Source organism: Physeter macrocephalus, chromosome 16, assembly GCF_002837175.3.
Source record: "Physeter macrocephalus isolate SW-GA chromosome 16, ASM283717v5, whole genome shotgun sequence".
Taxonomy (NCBI): domain Eukaryota; kingdom Metazoa; phylum Chordata; class Mammalia; order Artiodactyla; family Physeteridae; genus Physeter; species Physeter macrocephalus.
In genome coordinates this window covers 60,247,916-60,269,196 of record NC_041229.1, presented here as the reverse complement: position 1 = coordinate 60,269,196, position 21,281 = coordinate 60,247,916, and the positions used below count along the sequence as shown (strand labels likewise).

The window sequence follows — 21,281 nt, the reverse complement described above, 5'->3', positions numbered from 1 at the left end:
AGGGAGGGAGGTGTGGAGGTGCCTCACTTCTCTCAGGCTCCTGTGCTCACCTCATGCTTAATGGAGCGGGCGCCATAGTGCACATTGTAGCCGTCGACCAACACGTCCGCCACCTCACGGTCCCAGAGCAGTGTGATGTTGTGCCTTTGCTTGGCCTGGGACAGGTGAGATAGGAGCATGCCTGAATGCGGCCCAGGGCTTTCTATCTCTCAGCGCTCTGGCCTGAGGCCTGGGCCTGTGAAAGACTGTGTGCCCGATAGCCACTGGCCCCCTCTGTGCTCCTTCTTCTGGGGGTGGCGCTCCCAGCCCAGTGTTCCCTGACTTCCAGTGGGCATATATCCCACCCCCACCCACAGGCAGTCCCCGCTCTTACTCTCTTGGCCCAGAAATTCAGCTCCTTGTTGACGAGTTGGATGAGCTCCGAGTGGCAGAAGGGGAGGAAGTAGACGATCTCATTGATTCGTCCCAGAAACTCATCTCTCCTGAAGTGAGCCTATAGGGCCGGGTTAGGGATGGGGTGAACTCAGTGACCCAGAGGGTATAAAGGAATTACTGGACCCTACTGGGGAAGATGGGCGTGGGAGGGTTTCCGTATCTTCACGATGGCTAAGGGGATCCCCCCCAACCCGAGGCTCCAGCAGGAATGACAAAGAACTCTTACTTTTAGGATGGGGCGAATCACATTTTCCTTGAAGTTCTTAGAGATGGTGATCTTGTCACTAGTCTGGACATCCCCTGTAGAGACAGAATCATAAACCCAGGACCTTTGGGAGCTGTGCCTGCTCCTTCGCTCTATCCATGAAAAGAGCCCTGGTCCTGACCCTGACGGTCTGTGTGTTCCTGGTCAAGGTCTCAGGCTGTCTGGGCCTCAGCCTTCTCCTCACCTGCACAATGAGAGGACTGGACTGGGTACCTTCTAGGCCCTTCCACTGCTCATGTACTGGTAGGAACTGTATGAAGGAGGGGAGGGGAGAGGAGAAGAGTCAGGACCAAGACTTGAGTCCTGACTTGTAAGAAGTGGGCTGGAGAGTTCAATCCTAAATAGAAAGGTGACACATGTGGTCTCCTGCCTGACATGCTCCTCCTTTCCACCTATGCAGGAAGGCTCCCTGGCTGAAAAAGGCTGTTTCACCTCCATATGGTTTCTGATCTGCTATCCCTTCATTGCACCGAAGTGTCTCCACCTGTTGAGTGTGCATCCCTTCAGTCCCCTTAGGCCCTGGCCTCTTCCTGGCCCCATGCCCTGGTGTGGCTCTGTCCATTACTCTGTCTGGAGCCCTCCTGTCACCCAAGACACTTGGGGCTTTCTTGAGGAAGTAGGGGCACCGTCTGTCTGCCTCCCTCCACTATCTAGTAGAGTGCTTGGTGTCTGGTCAGGGCCAGCTAGGGACAAAGATGCTACCAGGGCCCTCATCTGGCCCCAGGACCCCAATGCCATCCTGCCATCCTTGCCCCCAGGAGATGCGCTGGTGGCCTGGTCACTTGACCAGTTGCCCAGAGAGCTCAGGCCACGTGCTGTACCAAGGTTCTCGGCGATCCGGTTATGGCTCATCTCCAAAGCTTCCTGCCTCAGCTGCAGCGCGTGCTGTGCTATCTCGTCACTGCCCACATTGGAGGTCATGATGAAGATGGCATCCTTGCAGTCGATGGTCTTCCCTTTTCCATCCGTCAGCCGGCCCTGGGAAGGAACCGTGACTGCATGGTCAGGGAGTGGTAAGGCTGGGCACCTCTCCCAGGAGCTCTCTCCAGAACCCCTGTGCCTCCCCCTCCTCTGGCAGAGTCAGCACTCCCTCCTCTGGGGTCTCTGAGCACTGTTCTCACACCTCGGCTACAGTGCTCACCTGCTGGGAGTGCCCCAGGTGAGACTGCACCTGCTGTCTGGCATCTCTGAGGGCACCCAGAAACTAGCCTGACTGTACATGCATCCATCCAACACACTCTCCTGGAGGCCCAGTCTGGGCCAGGCTCTGTGTTGGGGCACTGGGGACTCACTGAGCCTCTGACATGCTCCCAGTCTAGAGAACGAGTGAGGTCAGGAAACAAGCAGTCAAAATGCAGTGGTTAAGTGTTATGATAAAGGGAAAGCCAGGATGCTGTAGGAGGTCAGAGGAGGGTATTCTACAGGGTCATTGTGAGGACCAGATAAATGAACTGAAACAGGTATAATCTCTGCATCTTTAGAGCCATCCTCTGGCCTGGTTAATGTTCCTCCTTTAACCAACTTGGGAAGTTGCCTTGGAATCTTTAGCTTTTTCTAGAGGTGACACAGAAGAAAGCATCTTTACTAGAAACAGATGCACCAAGGAAAGAGAAAAGGGGCAACAGTAGAGGGAGGAGACAGAAGAATGAGAAAAGTGTAGCTGTCCAGGGCCATTCAGTTCAAGGGCAAGGAACTCTGCCCACTCAGCAAACCTCAAGGCTAGCATGGTACAACAGCACTTTGTAGTCATTTATAAAAAAGCAATAATCAGGGCCCCACTGAGAGGAACTGATGCGAGTCTGACTTTGATGGGCACATCTACTTCCACTGCCGGCGCCCTGCTTAGTGCTTTCCATGCACTGTTGCACTCTGCCCACTAGAAGGTCGCTTTATGAGGGCAGAGGCTGGGTCTTGCTCTCACTGGGTCCTAGAACAGTGTCTGGCATATAGCAGGTGCTCAACACTTGCTTGCTGAATGCTTGAATCCTCACCACCCCTACAAAGAAGCTGAGGCTCAGAGAGGTTAAGTAATTTGTGCAAGGTCTCACAGCTAGAATACAGTAGAGCTGAGGCTCTATTGGACTGTCTGACCCCAGAACCCATATCCTTCACTGTACACCAGGCTACTGGGGTCATACCAACAGTGTGGGATAAAATGAGGCCTCATGCAATTTTCTTTCCCTAAACAAACATTTCTCAGAATTGTGCCAAATTCACTTTTCATCCTTTGATCCTGACTGGAAACAAGTTACCGGGACAGATGTGGGGAGAGACAGACCTTCCTGGGAACTCATCAGGGTTGCAGGCAAAAGCAAAACCCCTGCCAAGTTTGAGAATATGGCATTGGGGAACGGTCACTGACCTCAGCCTGTTGGCACCTGCCCAAGCCAGTGATGCTGGGCCCTGCCCCAGCCTAAGGTAACCAATCCTCCTCAAGTGTTCCCCTTTCCCTGGTGGAGAGGGCCTCACTCAAGGTCAGCCCTTGGTTCTAAAGCCAATGCAAAGGCAGACCAGCCCTGGCCCTCAGAGGTAGAAAAGAAAGGAATGTGCATTAACTGAACACCTACTGTGTACTGGGCACGGTACCAAGTGCTTTTCTGCCTCACTTTACACGGGACCTTGGCACAGGCCTCAGAAAGTTAGTTCCAAGGGGGTCTATTCAAAGGGGGCCTCGAGATCCAAGTCCTGGTGACTCTCCCGTCCCAGCCTTGGGAGGGACGAGGAGAAGGCAAGGGTGCAAGCAGATGTTCCTGAGCTTGGCCATTAGCTTCCTACTTCACCCCCTGCTTATGGGTTACAACACGACAGAATCCACTAAGGGCAACTCTAGTTTTGGGGACCAGGTCTGCATGCATGTGTGATGTGCCCAAGTGCGTGCAGATGACCCTGTGTGTGTTCGTAGAGCTCATCCCCGAGGACTGAGCACACACACTGCTGTACTGGCCAGAGCAATAACCAGTGGCCATTTCTTTCTCAGAGATCAAAGCTCTGCTCGTAACTGGGATTGAGGATGGGTCCCAGGTGGGTGAGGCGAGCAGGTGCAGCGTATTACTGACCCAAAGAGTGACTTTCACACTGTTCACGTCTCCTTCTCCTCAGAGTCGCTGGCAAGAGAATGTGTCCCAAAGAGGGAGCTGTTGCTGTCCTGCCTCTCAGCAATGAATGGAGTGCACGCATCCTGGGTGGGGCGTGAATGCTCACCTCAGGGTTACAGGGGCTGCTTTCCCCCCATTTCTGTCCTTGAAGGGAGGAGCAGTGGGTGGGCTTCCTGGGACTTCTGCCCTGTGCTACAGACTCTGGGGTCAACAGAGAAGTGACCTGCATTACCTCTGCTTGGTGTTTTGGTGAGAGCATTAAGCCTTCTGCTTTTCTGGGTCCAAGCTTGGGAGGTCTGGGCTGGGTGGATATGGGGGGGCTTCCCTATTTCCCCAGACTGGATCAGGTGCCCTTATAACTCCTACTTATCCTAGCGCACCACTCACCACAGTGGCTGGACTGCTTTTTGCTGCCTGTCTCCCCCTTGCTCAGAAACACTGAGGCAGGGACTGTCTGTTCTCCCTGTGTCTTCTCTGCCCTGCACTGAACCACATTCTCCTGGTTTGCCTCTTATTCTCTGGCAATTCTGTCTTTGACTCTTTGGAGAGGTGGCAAGGCTGTTCTTACTTCTCTTCTCTGCACACCATACTCTCACTAGGTCAGAGATCTCATCCCTTCCTGTGGCTTTTGGTACTCTCTCTGTGCTGAAGCATTCCTGAGTCTCTACTTCCGGTACAGGCCTCTCTTACACTCCAGACCACTCAAACTGATGAGCGACTTCTTGGACATAACCATCTGGCTGAGGCATTTCATTTTCAACAATTCCAAACCTTAGCTCCTCACCTTCCTCATCAATCTGTTGCTCATCCCCGTGTTCCCTGCCGCAGGCTGACGGCAGCAGCACCCATGGGTCACCCAGACCAGAAATCCTGCCGCTGGTCATCCTTGGTCCCTCCCTCTCTCCTCATATCCAATCACCGAGCCCTGCACAGTTGACTTCCCGGGAGCTCTCCCCATCCCACAGCCCTGCTTGAGAGCAGGCCTCCCAAGCTCTCGCCTGGACTCTTCAACAGTCTCCTCGCTGGTCTCTCTTCTTCTAGTCCATTTGCTCACTGCTGCCTACAGGATCTTTATAAAGTGAAAACCTGATCATATTTCTCTCTTGCCTAAAGCCTTTAAAGGCTTCTTACTATTCACCAAAAAAATCCACACTCCTCTGCCTGGCATTCTAACCTGCCCCTGTCTACTTTATCCACCTATCTCCACCATTCTATTCTCACTTTCCCTCTGCAGTCGATCAATAGTGAACAGCTGTAGTTCTCTGCATATACCAGGCTGCCTCATGCCCCTGTGCTTCTGCACACTGGGTGTCTACTGCCGGCCCTTCTCCACTCTGTTCACCTGGCAAATACTTATTCATCCTTGGAAGGTTTGCTGAATTACTACTGAATTAAGTTAGTCAACAGGGCGCTTCTCCTGGTGCTGTGGGTTCTGGGAATGGTTGGAGTGAGACAAGGTCTCTGTCCTCAAGAAGGAAACATGCATAAATCTGGCTAAGTAAACTCAGATGGCAGCTTTGGTCAATGGAACCAAGGGCATAAACATCAGAAACTGTAGTAGGTTGTTGGGAGCTGTAGGAAGGAGTTATTATCAACTCCCCAAGGTAGTCAGTGGAGTGACAGCAGCAGGGGAGGGGTGGACAGGGCTTACACACGGGGGTGGTAAGCATTTTCCAGGTGGGGTTGGTTGTATTTCAGTCAGCAGTTGCCTTCCCTCTTTCTGGACCAGGAACCTTTCCAGGGAAGTGAGAGGCCAAACAGGCTGCTGTGCTCACCTTCCCTAAGCTGGGCTCTCCCTTCCTATGAATGCTTCACTCCAGATCTACTGTTCTCTTTTGGCCTTGGCTGCATGGTAGTTACTACTTAAGCTGCAGGCTCTGGAACTGGACTGCCTGGGTTCAAATCCTGGATTTCCTCTTCCCAACTGTGTGACCATGGGTGAATTAGTTGTCTCACTTTACTTCAGTTTCTACATTTGTTACATGGAGTCAGTAATAATAACCATCTTCTGGGAACCAATCCTCCTTCTGGGAGGATTAAAGGAGTTCATACATGTAATAACAGTGCCTTGCACACAAAGTACAAAAATGTCAACTTTATCATATCTCCTTTCTACTGTCTACTAGGCAGGGAGTTCCCAGAGGGCAGGTTTGGGTCTGGTCCACAGCTGTGTACCTGAATCCCATCAAGAGGCTAGAAGGTGGCAGCGGGGGTGGGGGTGGGGGGTGGTCTCAACGAGCACAGGTGCGGGAAACAGAATATGTGACCTTTGAAGGCTTGGCCTTCATTCCTCAGTGGGGGTTGGGGGTGGGTCTCGAGACAGGGAGCAGATGAGAGCCTAGGAAGAGAGCAATAAACTGGGGCAGAGGCAAGGATGCTGGGCCAGGTGGGACAGGCAGTGGGCAGCTGTGGGGACATTTGGATCTGGTTCTTCCTGGCTTGGTACCTGATGTGCTATTTGGTCCAGGGGTATCCATTCCTGCATCTCGTTAGTGCACTTTAACATAGGAAGCAAACCTCTTTCCATTTTCCCAGGGCTGGAGGGGACTAAGTGGAAAGGTGGGCTGGACTCCATCTGGCCATGTGCTGGCTAATATCGTCCCTGCATGGGAGCAGATGGGAGGCCTCATCCCCAGTTCTGCAGGACCCCTGGAAAAGGTGGATGGCAGCCCCTCCCACAATCATAAGCTCTCCCTCCCCTGCTCAAGATAAGGACTGGTACAGATGGGGAGAACTGGGGCTCTGGGACCAGATGTATCTGCAGCCCATTTCTGGCTCTTCCACACAGTAGCTCTGTGGCCTTGGGCAAGTCATTTATAACCTTGCTGAACCTCAAGTTTCTTCATCTGTAACAAATGATTTATACCTTGCCGGGCTATTGTGACTATCAGCAAGAACGTCTGTAAAGTCTCTAGCTCAGGCCTATTACATAGACTGTGCTGAAAAAGAGGAAGCTGTTCTCATTTAGAGCTCATTTCACCAGTTAAGAGGGAGACTGTCCTTGCTTGTGACCAGCCTGGAGCTCCTCAGGAGAAGAGGGTTCCATGAACCAGGGCACCACCATTCCATCATCATGGTCATCATCACAGACAGCAGCAACGTCATTAGCATTTTAAAGAACTGGTGAAAATGATGGTTGACACAGGGAGGAGCAGGAGCTGTCTGAGCCAGAAAGGTTCTTGGAGCTTATTGGATCCAGCCTCGTTGTTTGTCACACGAGGTCCCTGATGCCTAGAGATGGAGCAGAGCTAGAACTAAAAATTCAGCTCACTCTCTCTCCCCTGGCACCCCTGTCCCATTCTGTCTCTTTCGAAGGTAGTCTGGGCAGCCACAACATTTCAACTCTTGGGCAGTGCTGGTCTTCCTTGGGTGCCCAGTCTGGGCCCTGGTCCAGAGAGGGGGCGAAGCCAGACCTGTTAAGTGACTGAACGTACACACGAGGAAGCAGCAACTTGAGGAATGATCGATTTGGGGCCCCTGGGTCCTGCTGTTCACAGCCCCCCATACCTACAGGTGTCCCCAACTCCATCCTGGCCCAAGCTTTCACCTCATCAAACAGCTGCAGCATGATGGTGAGCACATCTGGATGGGCTTTGTCCACCTCATCGAAGAGCACCACAGCGTTGGGGCACTGCTTCAGCTTCTTGGTCAGCTGGCCACCCTCCTCATGGCCAATGTAGCCTGGTGGGGACCCAATAAACTTGGCCACCTGATGGAAGGAAGGAAATAAGTTAGGAAGGCCTTTCTATGCTTTAGTTTCCAATATGGGACATGCAACGGTAAGATGGCTTTATATACTGTTAAGATTGCCTGTCTCAACAAGGACAATCAGGTTGCCTCTCTGGGTGGAAGGAATCCTGCCGTGATGGGAGAGCAGATGATCTTTTCTGTGTTTATTCTTCAGAGCAAATCGTATGCAAAACAGATCAGTGATCCTGCTGTGTACATATGCCCCCCGCAAAGGACAAATCCCAAGGCTGCTGGAATTACCTCAGGCCTAAACGACAAGTCACATCAAAAGAGCCAGGCAGAGTCCTCTTGACAGGCTCTCCAAACCACACTTCACCAAGGACTCTCACTCACCTCATGCCGCTCCTGGAACTCAGACATGTCTAGCCTGATGAAACCCTGTGTGGAAACAAGCAGGAGTCCATTTGAAGAAGGCAGGGGGAAGGGTTAAGGAGGAGAGATCTCAAATACATTCCAGCTTTTAAGCCACACCAAGCCAAGATTTTCTATCCCATTTTCATGATATAGTTTTTTCTGGCTCCTTGCCTCCTTCTTCTGTCCACTCATCCCCCATGATTCCCTCATGCCCTACCTTAATAAACCCAAGTCGTGCGTTCCTGCCTTAAATCTGGCTTGGAATGTCTCTTTTTTCAGGCTTCTATTGGGTCTGATCACCGCATCATCCACTCATCCCACATTTCCTGAGGGCATACTGTGTGTGCCAAGCACTGGAGCTATGTCTCTGTTCTCTAGAAGCACCTGAGTGGGGCAGGCTGACATGGACAAAGTCAGTCACCATCAGCGTGGGATCATGATGAGATGGAGGGGAGCAACAAGCACCCAGACAGCTCCATGGTGCCCTCAACTTTGCAAGTCTATGTGGGCACATGCCCCTTTCTTTTTTTTTAAAGTATAGTTGATTTACAAAGTTGTGTTAGTTTCAGGTGTACAGCAAAGTGATTCAGTTATACATACATATACCCACATATATACATATATATATATTCTTTTTCAGATTTTCCATTATAGATTATTGCAAGATATTGAATACAGTTCCCTGTGCTATACAGTAGGTCCTTGTTACTTACCTTTTTTATATATAGTAGTGTGTATATGTTAATCCCAAACTACTAACTTATCCTCTCCCCCTTCCCCCTTTGGTAACCATGGGTTTGTTTTCTATGTCTGAGAGTCTATTTCTGTTTCGTAAATAAGTTCATTTGCATCATTTTTTTAGTGTCCACATATAAGTGTATCATACAATATTTGTTTTTCCCTGTCTGACTTACTTCACTTAGTATGATAATCTCTAGGTCCATCCATGTTGCTGCAAATGGCATTATTTCATTCTTTTTTATGGCTGAGTAGTATTCCATTGTATATATGTACCACATCTTCTTTATCCATTCCTCTGTTGATGGACATTTAGGTTGCTTCCATGTCTTGGCTATCGTAAATAGTGCTTCAATGATCACTGGGCTGCACGTATCTTTTTGAATTGGAGTTTTCGTCTTTTCCGGATATATGCCCAGGAGTGGGATTGCTGGGACATATATGGTAACTCTATTTTTAGTTTTTTAAGGAACTGTTCTCCACAGTGGCTGCATCAATTTATTTTTATATTATTTATTAAAAAAAATTTTTTAATCACAGTTTTTAAAAAAAAAAAATTTATTTTATTTTATTTATTTTTGGCTGCGTTGGGCCTTCGTTGCTGTGTGCAGGCTTTCACCAGTTGTGGCGAGCAGGAGCTACTCTGTTGCAGTACACAGGTTTCTCACTGCGGTGGCTTCTCTTGTTGTGGAGCATGGGCTCTAGGCACGTGGGCTTCAGTAGTTGTGGCTCACGGGCTCTAGAGTGCAGGCTCAGTAATTGTGGTGCACGGGCCCAGGTGCTCCGCGGCATGTGGGATCTTCCCAGGCCAGGGATCGAATGTCCCCTGCATTGGCAGACGGATTCTTAACCACTGCGTCACCAGGGAAGTCCTTACTTTTCTTTTAAACTAATAAATCTTTCTCATTTATTTACATGTTTTCACTTCATTTAAGAGCTATCCAGAATGTAGCTTGCTTCTCTCTCCATGGTTGGGCCTAGGGCTGATTTCCAGGGAACTGGCCCCCTGGGGTGAGGCCCGACCACAATTAGCCCCAGGGGAAGAGCACACCCTCTGGAGTGGGATTTGCGAGTTAAAACAAGCAGAATGACCACGACTTTTCATGAAGAATTTAGGGATTTAGGGCATTATAAGGGCATTCAGAGACCCTGTCTCTCCACCCAGATCCGGGTTCCCCAGAGACTCCTCAGGCTCCTCTCCTACTGGCACATGCTTCCATCTAAGAGAATGCACCCACTGCCTATGCTTCTCCTGAGAGCTGGGGATGAGGGAGGGTGCACCAAGACTCTGAGAGGGAGGTAGCTATGTCTGAAATCCAGGCTATACTCTAGTTCGGTTGCTGGCCAGAAATTCAGTCTGTGATGTATCCTATTCTTTTCTCTGTCCTGTCACTCTGTAAGTGAGGTACAGGGTGGCAGAAAGAGCCCCAGGCTTGGCTTCCAGCCCCAGTTCTCCACTGTGTGGCCTTGGCTGCCTTCCCTTTTGGAGCTGCAGTTTCTTCCTATATACTCAGGCCCTTATGCCCTCTCGCTGTTTCTCCTTTATGTTATGGCCTGAGGAGAGGACCTAATCCAAGAGGTGCGAAAGGCCTTGGAGAAGTTCTTAAGGTCATGAGGGGGTGATCACTGTTATCAGAGGACATGGAGCATTAGCCAGCAAGCATCTTCAGAGGGACCCAGGCAGCTCGGCCAAGAGAAACACTGGCTTCAGGAAGCATGGGAAGATAGACATGGGGAAGCTGGGAGTGCTGCCCAAAGGGAGCAATGAGCTGGAAGCCACGAGATGGGTATCTGGATAATAGGTGACACTCACTGGGCGCTTACTATGTGTCTGGCGATGTTCTAAATAAGCAAGCTATAAAGGGCTTAGAATGTGTGTAAGTCTATGAGGTAAAAGTACTATTATCATTCCCACCTTACAGATGAGAAAACTGAGCCACAGATTAAAGTAACTTGCTCAAGGTCACTCAAGCTCGACAATCTGGCTCCAAGTCTGTGCTCTTAGCCACTATACTCTCCTGCCTCATATTTCCCACTCCATCAATCAGCTGGGCTCTTGGCATCTTCATTTGAAGGGTTCTGAGCTTTGTGTCCAGAACCAGTGTCAATCAATGCCCCAAGGTAACAGGGAGTACAGACTTCAGTGCTCACTTACGTTTATGTCAAATTACCTGGGTTCTTATCCTAGTCCTTCTACTGATTTGCTGAGTAACTCTCAACAAATCTAAGGGCTTGATTTTCTTGGCTGGAATAATTTTGGTTTCAGATGATCTTACCTTAGGGTTATCTAGAAGTAAGGCAACAATAATAACAATTATATCTAACATGTACTGATTGCTTACTATGTGCCAAGAATGGTGTTTAGCATTTTACATCATTATCTCACTTAACCTTCATAATAATCCAATGAGACAGGCACCATTATTGAATCCATTTTACAGATGAGAAAACTGATATAAACAGAGATCTCAGCCAACTCCACAGAGTAGTTTAGCGTTGGACTCAGAGCCCTGCTCTTGATCCCTTCATCATACTGCCACTATAACTGCAGTCTTTAGGGCTTCACCACCCTACTTCAGGATGAAATCACAGAATGCCATTAAGGTTTTTTCTCAAGGATTATTAACCCTAATAATGGGAGTTAACAAAGCTGCTGAATTTGGAAGAAATGGTAGAGGTTAATGAGAGAAAAAAAATAAGTTCACAAGTCTGGTAAAGAAATTATAGGACTTCCCTGGTGGCGCAGTGGTTAAGAATCCACCCGCCAAGGCAGGGGACACAGGTTTGAGCCCTGGTCTGGGAAGATCTCACATGCCATGGAGCAACTGAGCCCATATGCCACAACTACTGAGCCTGCGAGCCACAACTACTGAGACCGTGTGCTGCAACTACTGAAGCCCGCGTGCCTAGAGTCCATGCTCCACAACAAGAGAAGCCACCGCAATGAGAAGCCCGCGCACTGCAACGAAGAGTAGCCCCCGCACGCAGCAATGAAGACCCAACACAGTCAAAATAAATAATAATAATAATAAAAAAGAAATTATGAAAATGTGCAAACAAGTCCTTGTGAGGCAGCCAGGTGTGGAGGTATTGTGACTCTTTACAAATGAGGAAACTAAGGATCAGGGGGCCAGAACTCAAATTCAAGTCACTGACTCCCAGGTCAGTGCTCAGTCCTCCTTTACACTGGGCCCTGTACATGACACTTCCCACACATCACTCCGTGGGTCCTGGCGACATCAGGTACCCTGGTTAGACAGCTTACAGTCCAGAACACTCAGATTTTGTTTTTTAATTTATTTAATTAATTAATTTATTTTTGGATGCGTTGGGTCTTCCCTGCTGCGTGTGTGCTTTCTCTAGTTGCAGCGAGTGGGGGCTACTCTTTGTTGTGGCGCGTGGGCTTCTCATTACGGTGGCTCTCTTGTTGCGGAGCACAGGCTCCAGGCACGTGGGCTTCCGTAGTTGTGGCGCATGGGCTTCGCTGCTCCGCAGCATGTGGGAACCTCCCGGACCAGGGCTTGAACCCTTGTGCCCTGCATTGGCAGGTGGGTCCCCAACCACTGTGCCACCAGGGAAGCCCAGAACCCTCATATTTTGAAGGCAGGTCTCAAACATGCCTGTTACATGGCCAGAGAATGTCTATGCTAGACATAGATGCTGTAATGAGTTGGTCCTCAGGGCTGGTGAAGGTAGAAGTTTTATAGAAGCAACAACTATGATTTAAAAATAAAATACATGGTTATATTGGGCTTCTCATGCCTCTCATCTCCCTATGTGACATGGGGACAAATGGACAAGTTTAAAATCTAGCCTCCTCTTGTGGCTGAGAACAACAGTTCTGAGAGAAGAGTTGAGAGATTGGATTCTGATTTTACTTCTTCCCCTAACAGGTGACTCTGGATGCTTAACGCTCTAGGGTCTCAGTTCTCTCATCTAAAAAGTGGGTCTAATTTAGCATTTATGCTATCTTCCTTATAGGATCAAATAAGACAATGGATGGGAGTACTGCTGTGGAAAGTACGGAGTGATGAATAAATATAAGACAAGGGACCAGGCACTTACTGGGTGCTAGAACCTGTGTTCTCTATGATTCATAGTATCTCACTTGATGCTCACAAGAACCTTAGACACAGGACTGATTAGCTTCACTTTGAGGCAAGAGCTGAAACTTAGAGGGGTAAAGCAACCCGTCTAGGACCAGTAGAACCTGCGCCAAGGAATGGCTGACTCCAGAGCCAGGATCACCCAGGCCACTGCCTCCAAGTGGTGACGGTGTTAACTCCGTCTCCTAGGTGAGGCATGTACTGAAGGATGCCATCATCAGCTTTCAGGACGCCCTGCACTGGTGGAAATCTGCCTCTTGTTTAGATGCTCCAACTGAAAAATGACTTGCATCATCAGTCTTTTATCAAGCCCCTTCTCCTTTCTACACCAGCAAGTCAGCAGATACTTTCCTTCTACTTCCACTGTGTATGAAGACATATTAAGACAGCTTGGATAAGGAGATTATGATTTATAATTAAATATTAACCTTTCTGACAGTATTAAAATTAAACCACTCGGAATTCTTCATCCCTAATCAGGTGGTTCCTGCCCGTAACTGCATCTTCCCTAATAGTCTTGCTAGTTTATGGCCCTTTCCAGAGTGCTAATTGTTTCAATCGCTGCCAACCTGATGAATTGTCTTAAAAATGCTATTTCGGTTGGAACGTATCAGCATGCCATGCGCTGCTTCTTGCCTGCCTGCCTGCCTGTTGAGTGGGTCTGCTCTAGCTTTGGTTGAGACAGCTCACAGACAGCTACTGGCAGAGTCAGTAGAAGGGGGCTATGAATACGGCTCAGGACACAGCCTGAGCTACCTTGTTTCTGTGGCTGCCAGGCCCTCAGGGAAGTGGCGAAGGGGGAGCTAGGCAAAAGCAGGATAGGAGGTGGCCAGGACTCTGTTGCTGGCAGTTTGGCTGGTGGAGGCCTGGGCAATTCCTCATCATCTCAGCTGGGGAGGCTTTCCACAGAAAGTAGGCAAGGGCATCTAGGGTTGTGGGCAACCTGCGATGCCTCCACACTGGGAAGGCCAGTAGGAAGAAGAATGTGTGGCTTTAAGTTGAAATGTTTCTGCAATCTCCAAGGACTGCTCTGACATTTCTCTCTGTGTGAAAGTATTTCCTGTCAGTCTAGAAAGTCAAACTGAGCAGGCCTTGGAAAGCCAGAGTCTGAACAAGGGGATGGGCACAGCCCTGTCCTATGGAGAATCCAGGCCTCTGGGTCATGGGAAAAAGGGGACTGTGACCACCTCATAGCTTAGGGCATTAAGAAATCATGTTTAAAAGCTCATGTAGAATGGAGAAAAGCAAATCCTCTTATTTCTACTTTTCTCCTACAGGTCTGAGACTCCCTCTAGCATGGCCTTGATGGCACTGGACAGTAGTGATATGTTTCTAAAGCTGTCTCCCCCTCAAGACTGAGCTCCTCAGGGCAGGGGAGTCTTAATGAACGCTGTATTATCAGGATCTAGTACAATACCCGGCACAGAGCAGATGCTTAGAAATGCTATATAAATGAATCTCACTGGGTTCTCCCAAGTGCCTCAAGAGTCAGGCAGGGCAAGGATTATTCATCCTATTTCACAGATGAAGAAATTGAGGAACAAAGAGGTTGAATAACTTGCCAAAATTCCTGGAGCAATTGGTGGCCAAGTGGGGGCCATAGCTGAGGCCTGCTTCTTGGGCCAGGGCCCATCTTTTTGATTGGCTATTGCCAGATTCAGGGAGCCTAGGATTTTTTGGGCTAGCAGGAGTGGTGAGCTCTCCATGGCCTGCCAATCGGGCATAGATCCCAGCCCTTACCTTTTTGGCATCTTTGTGCATATATTTGGCTGTCTGCTTGGCCAGTTCTGTTTTTCCTAGTAAGAAGGAAAAGAGAAGTGTTGGGTTAGGACCAAATGACTATCTCCTGTGATGAAAGCATATTAGAAATGCATGGATGCTGGAAATAATGTATGTTATGGATGGGAATGTTGAGGCTCAGAGAGGGTCAGTGACTCTCTCAAAGTCACCAAGGGAATTAATGGTAAAGCTGGGACCAGAATCAAAGTCTGCATTGCATCTTGATTTTTTTGTGGATGGGGACTGAAACCTTTTCTCTACAGCAGCATCCTAAGAGTGAGAGGTTGACTCTTACAATACAGAGCCATCCTGTCCTTTGAAGCCCAGCATAAACCTTGCCTGTCCTAGGAGCACCCTGACTTCCTGGCTCACTGTACCTCTCTGGACACCCACGGTCTTGCCATCCAGCCAGGCCCTGGAGCCACAGGCCAAATAGAGGCTGGGAGAGGATAAAAAGCACCTCTCCTTGGCTTCACTGCCTTGCTTTGTAACATAAAGAAGGAATGATAATACCGAAGTGGTGGCTCTGAAAGGTCATTTGGCATATGATGGTCAAGCCTTTGGAAGTCACTATCTGGTATGGGTCAAGTGCTATAGTATCATGTGAGGTAATGGTAACTCTTTGGGACCCGACATCTGAGGGAGCACCCATGAAGATGCTGAGAGGGGAAGAGGAGGCAACAGATGCATGAAATTCCCTATCAAGACAATGGGAGAGAAAAAAAAAAAGACAACGGGAGGTGGTGGTGGTGTGGTGGTGGCAGTGGGAAGTATCTGTGAGGGCAGAGAGTGAGGGAGTGAGAATGCCTCAGATAATCCAGCCCAAATGGCTATAAAAAATCCCCAACCCATTTCACTGCAACCAATTTTTCTATGCACTTAGCACTGTGCTGGCCATCAGGGGCTTTCTTTAGCTTCCTAGAGGGTTATGTCCCAGGCTACACTAGATAAAGCTGGTGCACTGGGCAGTGGAGGTGGTTCAATTCCTAAAGGGCAGCCTCTGGGGTTGCAGAGTGGCTGGACCAGGACTCACAGGACCCCAAGGGCCTGGCCTTCCAGGTGAAGTAGGCCCTGCACCACAGCTTCCAGAGGGAGGGGCATAATTCCAGCTGTTCCTAAATGTGACAGATGATCCTCTTGCTGGCTCTGTAATTTGGAGGCAGTTGTTTTGGGAGCTAGATTTGAATGAGAGGTGGGTCATGTGACTCTGGCCCATAGCAGCTGGGGCTCCCCCAGCTCTCCTTCCCCACAGGCTGATCTACTCCCAGTTACCTATTCCAGATGATCCCAGGAAGAGGAAGACCAGAGGGTGTTCTTCGTCGTACCAGCCATTCTCCTTTCTCCGGATCGCTATGGTCAAACACATAAGACGAGAGGACAGGGAGGGAGGCAGATAAATCAATGACACAAAAGGCAGGATAATTATCACTAAGTATACAATATGTTTTACTGCTCTGCGCCCACTCAAAGTCCTCACTACCATTAGTGCTGCCTAATCTGATTAGCTGGCAAGGCCCCTAGAGACACCTAATCAGGTTAGCATGGATTTGGAAAGCTGCCCAGAGCAGATTTCGGATAAAGTTTTCCAGGATGAGCACTCACCGTTGCCAAGGAAACTGAAAGGCGGGTGGATGGTGAATGGAGGTGAAGGGGGTGGGGGGCTGGTGAAGGAGAATTCGAGAGGAACTTGTAGCTCTCCACTGGTAACCCATCTACTCACCACTGGTGGGAGTCTGAGCCTGCCCCTATGCAAATGGGAGAGGCAGAAGCCCATGGCAAGCCCTTGGGGATCTGGGGTGTGAGCTCTGAACTCTTTCCCATTTGGGGGAACTAAGGTCTCGTCTGCTGTTAGGAAATACAGCCAAATGCACTTTCTGGAAGCCAATGAAGGGTAGTGTGGAGCTCAGGGCACGGAAGGGTGAGCCACTTGGTTAGCACCTCCACCAACATGGCCTCCACTGGGCAGAGGTGGGCGAAGGGGAATAAACACGTACTAGGTTCCCCGGGGCTCAGCTCTGCTAGAGTGAGTGCTGACCTCTCCTCTTCAAGGGTTCTATGTGCAAGATGAGAAAATTAAGTGCCCAACCAGAGTGGGAGAGTCAGGCTCAGAAGCATCACTCAAGTATAAGAGTAGGAACAGAATGAGGCAGAATCATCAGAAGAATCATTTATTAAACATGCTATCTGCTAGGCCCAACGGAAAAATCGCCAACATTTTATTACTCAAGACCCATACCCTGAGTGGAAAATATTATTTTCAACTCCATCATACTGAACAGGAAACTGAAACAAGAGATAAAGAGATCTGCCCAAGTCACACAACTAGTATATTTACCAGCTGACCAGTGGAGATGGTAGAGTTGCATCTCTAAACCTATCTTCTTTTTTTGTCACATATGGCTACTTACAAAAGCTAGTATCAATTTGGGTTGCGTTAAACGGAAACACGGCCGTCAGAAGGAGGAAGGGGAGAGATCATTGTGCAATGTCAAGGTCCATCCTGCAGATGGAACAGCATATATGGTCTGGTCCCCACAGTGCTGAGGGGTGATGAGCAAAAGGATATATGTCAGAGGACAAGGCTTGGAAACCAAGTCAACGGAGGAAGAGTTGACAGTCTTAGGAAAGCATCGTCCATTCTTGAGGTGCAAAGATCCTAAATGCTATACTGTGTGGTATAATCTGTGTGGCTGGGTTTCACAGAAGTGGCTGGAGAGATCAGGGAAGGCTTTTGGAAGAAGTGGGACTGAAGACAGATCACAGAGACTGGGTGGGATCTGGAGGGGGCAAAAGCGGCAGCATGACAGAGGTGGAGAGACAGGAATGAACATGAGTACTTGTGGGTGGGATCAGATCAAAGAGGTCTTGAATTCCTGTCTTAGGAGTTCAGGTCCACACTGTGGGCTTTCTCACCTCAATCTCTAATGCTTCTACCTAAGATACTTTCTAGTTCTGGCCTCAGCAAAAAAAGCAACTGTGCAACCTCATAGACACCAGACTAGTCACTCTGCCTGCCCGGGAGATACTCCCTGAGACTCCTGAGAGGGGCCTGAGAAAACACTCAGTCTAACCTCTCCCTTGGGCTAGGTCTCAGATCATCTCTAAACTGACTGGCTTGGTCCTCTGGAAGGCCTGGCCATGATGGGAATCCACAGGCCTCATAGGTATCTGAAGGCTGGGGATGAAGATGGAGAAGTCCCAGCCTGGTGAGAGGGAGCCCCCAGTGTCCTGACAGAAACAAGACCCTGTGGGTGGGGGTATTTGGGGAGGTGGAGATACTGTAAAATGGCAAAGGCTAGACTTCTGTGAACATTATGTGTGCATGTGTGTTGAGCCAAGGGTGAGAGAAGGGGTCATATGAAAGGAGTCACACTCTTCCAAAAGTTGGCTAAGTTGAGAATCTAGGTTGGAAAGAAGCTGAGCAAAAACTGGATTCAGGCTTCATGGGGGTATTTGGGGAGGCAAAAGTATACAGGCATCACTCAGACAGGTGGCCTGGGGGATCAGGGTTCCCTAGGTGTCATGAACCTGAGGTTCTGATCTTGACTTCTCTCTCAGGAAGCTTCCCAGCCCACCAAGAGCTGCATGCCTCTGGGCTATGCAGTTCAAAAACACCATGGAGAATGCGGAATTGGATTACGCCAGGGGCCATCTTTTCCCCCTTCTTTTCTAATAATGCACCTGGGAGAGAGCTCTTTATAATGCCAAGCAGACTCCACTGCACAGCTGTCCCTGGTCAATTCTGCCAGACTCAGGGCATGAGTCTGGGGTGGGCTTGATCTGGGCTCCCCGTGAAACAGGCAAAATGCCAACCATTAAACAATTACAACTCTGGATATTTCTAATAATATCTGAAGAGAAAAATGGCCAAGCAGATGGTGTCCGACAGAATGAAAAATGGAAGCAGCTAGGAAAGACTGGGGAAGGCGGGCCCTGGGGTGTGTGGTTGGCAGGGTGGCTGAGGACCAAGGCTGGGCACCTCAGGGTTCTGTCAGGCTGGGGCAGAGGCTGGGGCAGAGAGAGACCTGGATAGGGCCATTTGGGATGTGGCCACAGGTATTGGTGCTCTCACTGGGGACAAGGAAATGCAGCAACTTCCTCTGCTAGCACTTCAGAGTCTGTAAAGAACTTCTGTAGACATAACTTCATTTGAGGCTGGTTATGAACCCATGAGGCTGGCAGGACAGGTAACTTGATTCCCATTTTACAGACGAGGAAATATATATAAAGAAGTTAGGTGACCTGCTCAAGGTTACACAGATAAATAAATGAACCTGGGCTTTAACCCTGGCTCTGGCTAGCTCCTGAGCATGAACCGGTGCTTTAGGAGTTTAGAGAAAGGAGTTGGCTCTCCCCTACCACTACATCTCCTCATTCCCTCACCTCACCTGGAAAGCCACCACGCTGCAGTCTTCCAGTCTGGCTGGCTCAACCATTCCATACATGGTCTCAGGAGCCCGTGTCCCTGACCATATCCTGACCACTGCTCTCTGGGCTTGAGATGGTGTCAGGTCCCGTGAGCAGGCAGCTCAGCCCCTTCTCTGGCCAGTCCCATCTCTGAAAGCTCCAACAGGCTTGGCAGCCTCTCCACATGCTGAGCCAGCTCCAGGGCCTCCTTTCTGGGTTCTTCCCCTTACCACAGAACATCTTCTCCTGACCATGTCAACCACTACCAGACCATCCTAAGTCTCACCTGCAACAACTCTTTCCTGTTTACTCCACCACATCACATCTGCTTCATTAACTCCTATGTTCATCTACGGGGCAGTATGGTGGAGAGGGCAGGAGTTACAGGACCTAGTTTGGAGTCCTGGCTCTGCCACTTATTAGTTGATTGACTTTGAGTAAAACACTTACTGATTTAGAGGCTTGGTTTCTTCATCTATAAAATGGGAAGAGCCATACATGCTCAGTCAGCACCACAGGAAGATTAAAATGAGTTAATGGCTATTGTATTTTATAAGTTGCAAAGAATGGAATAATAATAAAAATAATGGTAGTCATAGCAGCAGTAGTGGCAGCTACCATTAGCTTTGTTATTTTACACATCTTTCATCCTTACAATAATTCAGAGAAGTAGACATTACCTCCATTTTACAGAAGAAGAGACTGAGGCTCAAAGAGGGGCAGTGGAACAAGTTTCATCTGTCTGTGCCCTCGTATCGGGGGGGGTGTGTGTGTGTGTGCCCCAATCTGTGTATTCCGTGGGTGCATGTGCTAGGCATTCTATTTCCTGAGGGACTGCTCCCATCACTGGTTTAATGTGTGCTGACTAAATGAATTAATTCTTGGTTTTTCTGGAATCACAAGGGGAAAAGGACAGACACTTCAACTCCCATTTTACAGAGAAGAGTGAGGCCTGGACCCAAGAGTCTCTTATGGCTTCAACTGGTTACTACTACTACTACCCTTGGGTGAATAAGGTTTCCACTCTCTTCTTAACCTCTCTCCAGGGAGCCGTATTCATTTGTTCAGCAAAAAAGCTCTGTGTTGAGTGCTGGGGCACCTACAAAGAAGCCTAAAACAAGGTTTGTGCCTTTTGGTTGAACGCTGCTATGAAAACTGTGGGTTCCAAGTGGGATGGGAGCACTGGGAGAAGTGTGGGAAGAGCCATTTGTGCCCGAAGTATGAGGGAGAGATGGCCAGGCAGTCTGGGTATGAAGGGACATTCCAGAGGAAAGCCCTGGTGTGTGCAAAACCAAAGTGAGACAAAAGTACTGCCTCCTCCTCCCATGCCAGGCCTTTGCCTCCATCTAGCTCAAGGTTCCAGGGGAGTCTGGGCAGGCTGACTCATCTTTCCTGATAAGTTCTGGTGATGCAGTGAGAGAGAGTTTTTTAACCTAACTGGAACATGTTTGTTCCATGCTTGTGCCACCTCCTAGGGAAACCTGTCCTTTAGAGAGACTCCATGGCTGAGTCATCTAAATGTCTATTAGCAATTTCCTATCTAAGCTTATAGGTTCGAGGAGCACAGCTCAAGAAGTGTCTGCTGACTGAGTGGATACTGGTGCCTTGGGTTTGGATAATGAGAGAGAGTTCTCTTCTTAGTCTGTAAGGATTAGTCTTTCTGAAGACAAACTATTGCTGCTAAGGGGTTACGTATTAAAATCGCAAAAAACAGCTTTTGTTGAGCCCACCTATTATGTGTGCCTGTGTGCATGCTGTGAGGTAAGAGATCCCTGAAGAGAAGACTGACACCCTTCCAGAAAGAGGCTGAGATCAGAATCTGTGCTGAGGAGAGGCAGAACATCAAGATGGTCTCAGACTTTGTTCATTTGAGTTCACTTGAGTTCAGCCTTTTACACACCTGTGTACCAACCCTGGGGAAACAGACCTGAATGAGAGGTAGTTCCTGACCTTGGGAGGGAGAAAGACATACAAACTGATGCCATGTGGTAAGTTGTTTTAAAAGATGTCCACAGGAAGCCCAGAGAAAGGGTCCTGCACCCAGGTGGAGGGCTAAGGAAGGCTTCCTGGAGGAGGCCTGGGTGTTGAGGGTCCTGGCAGGTGAGTGGAAGGGCAGGGCAGTCCAGACAATAAGAATGGCAGGCGCACAGGAGGGACACCTGAAGTGGTGAGGTGGGGAAGTGGAACTGTAAGAAGTTTTCTAAATCAGTCACTGCCTCTCTATAACTCAGGGATGACCTGGATGTATTTCTCAGATTAGAAACAGGACTCCAAGGGAGGGTCCAGAAAGGTGCAGTGCTTAGGAAGATTACATTTTTGGATTAGTCAAAGAGAGACGTGGAGCACAAGACA

General features: G+C 49.1%; 1 protein-coding gene across 3 annotated transcripts in view; it reads right to left on the bottom strand.

Annotated features, from left to right (window-relative positions):
* CLPB (ClpB family mitochondrial disaggregase) overlaps nt 1–21,281 on the bottom strand; it is a 167,245-nt gene that overhangs the window by 8,991 nt on the left and 136,973 nt on the right. For 2 of the 3 annotated variants that reach the window (XM_007112845.3, XM_007112847.4), the window contains 8 exons: nt 15,795–15,872; nt 14,484–14,539; nt 7,879–7,923; nt 7,343–7,504; nt 1,522–1,678; nt 662–735; nt 374–493; nt 51–155 (listed from right to left, as the gene is read on the bottom strand). In XM_007112845.3, the coding sequence (XP_007112907.1) occupies nt 51–155; nt 374–493; nt 662–735; nt 1,522–1,678; nt 7,343–7,504; nt 7,879–7,923; nt 14,484–14,539; nt 15,795–15,872 (797 nt within the window). The remainder of the gene's footprint in view (nt 1–50; nt 156–373; nt 494–661; nt 736–1,521; nt 1,679–7,342; nt 7,505–7,878; nt 7,924–14,483; nt 14,540–15,794; nt 15,873–21,281) is intronic. The other variant, XM_007112846.4, reaches the window with a different exon arrangement.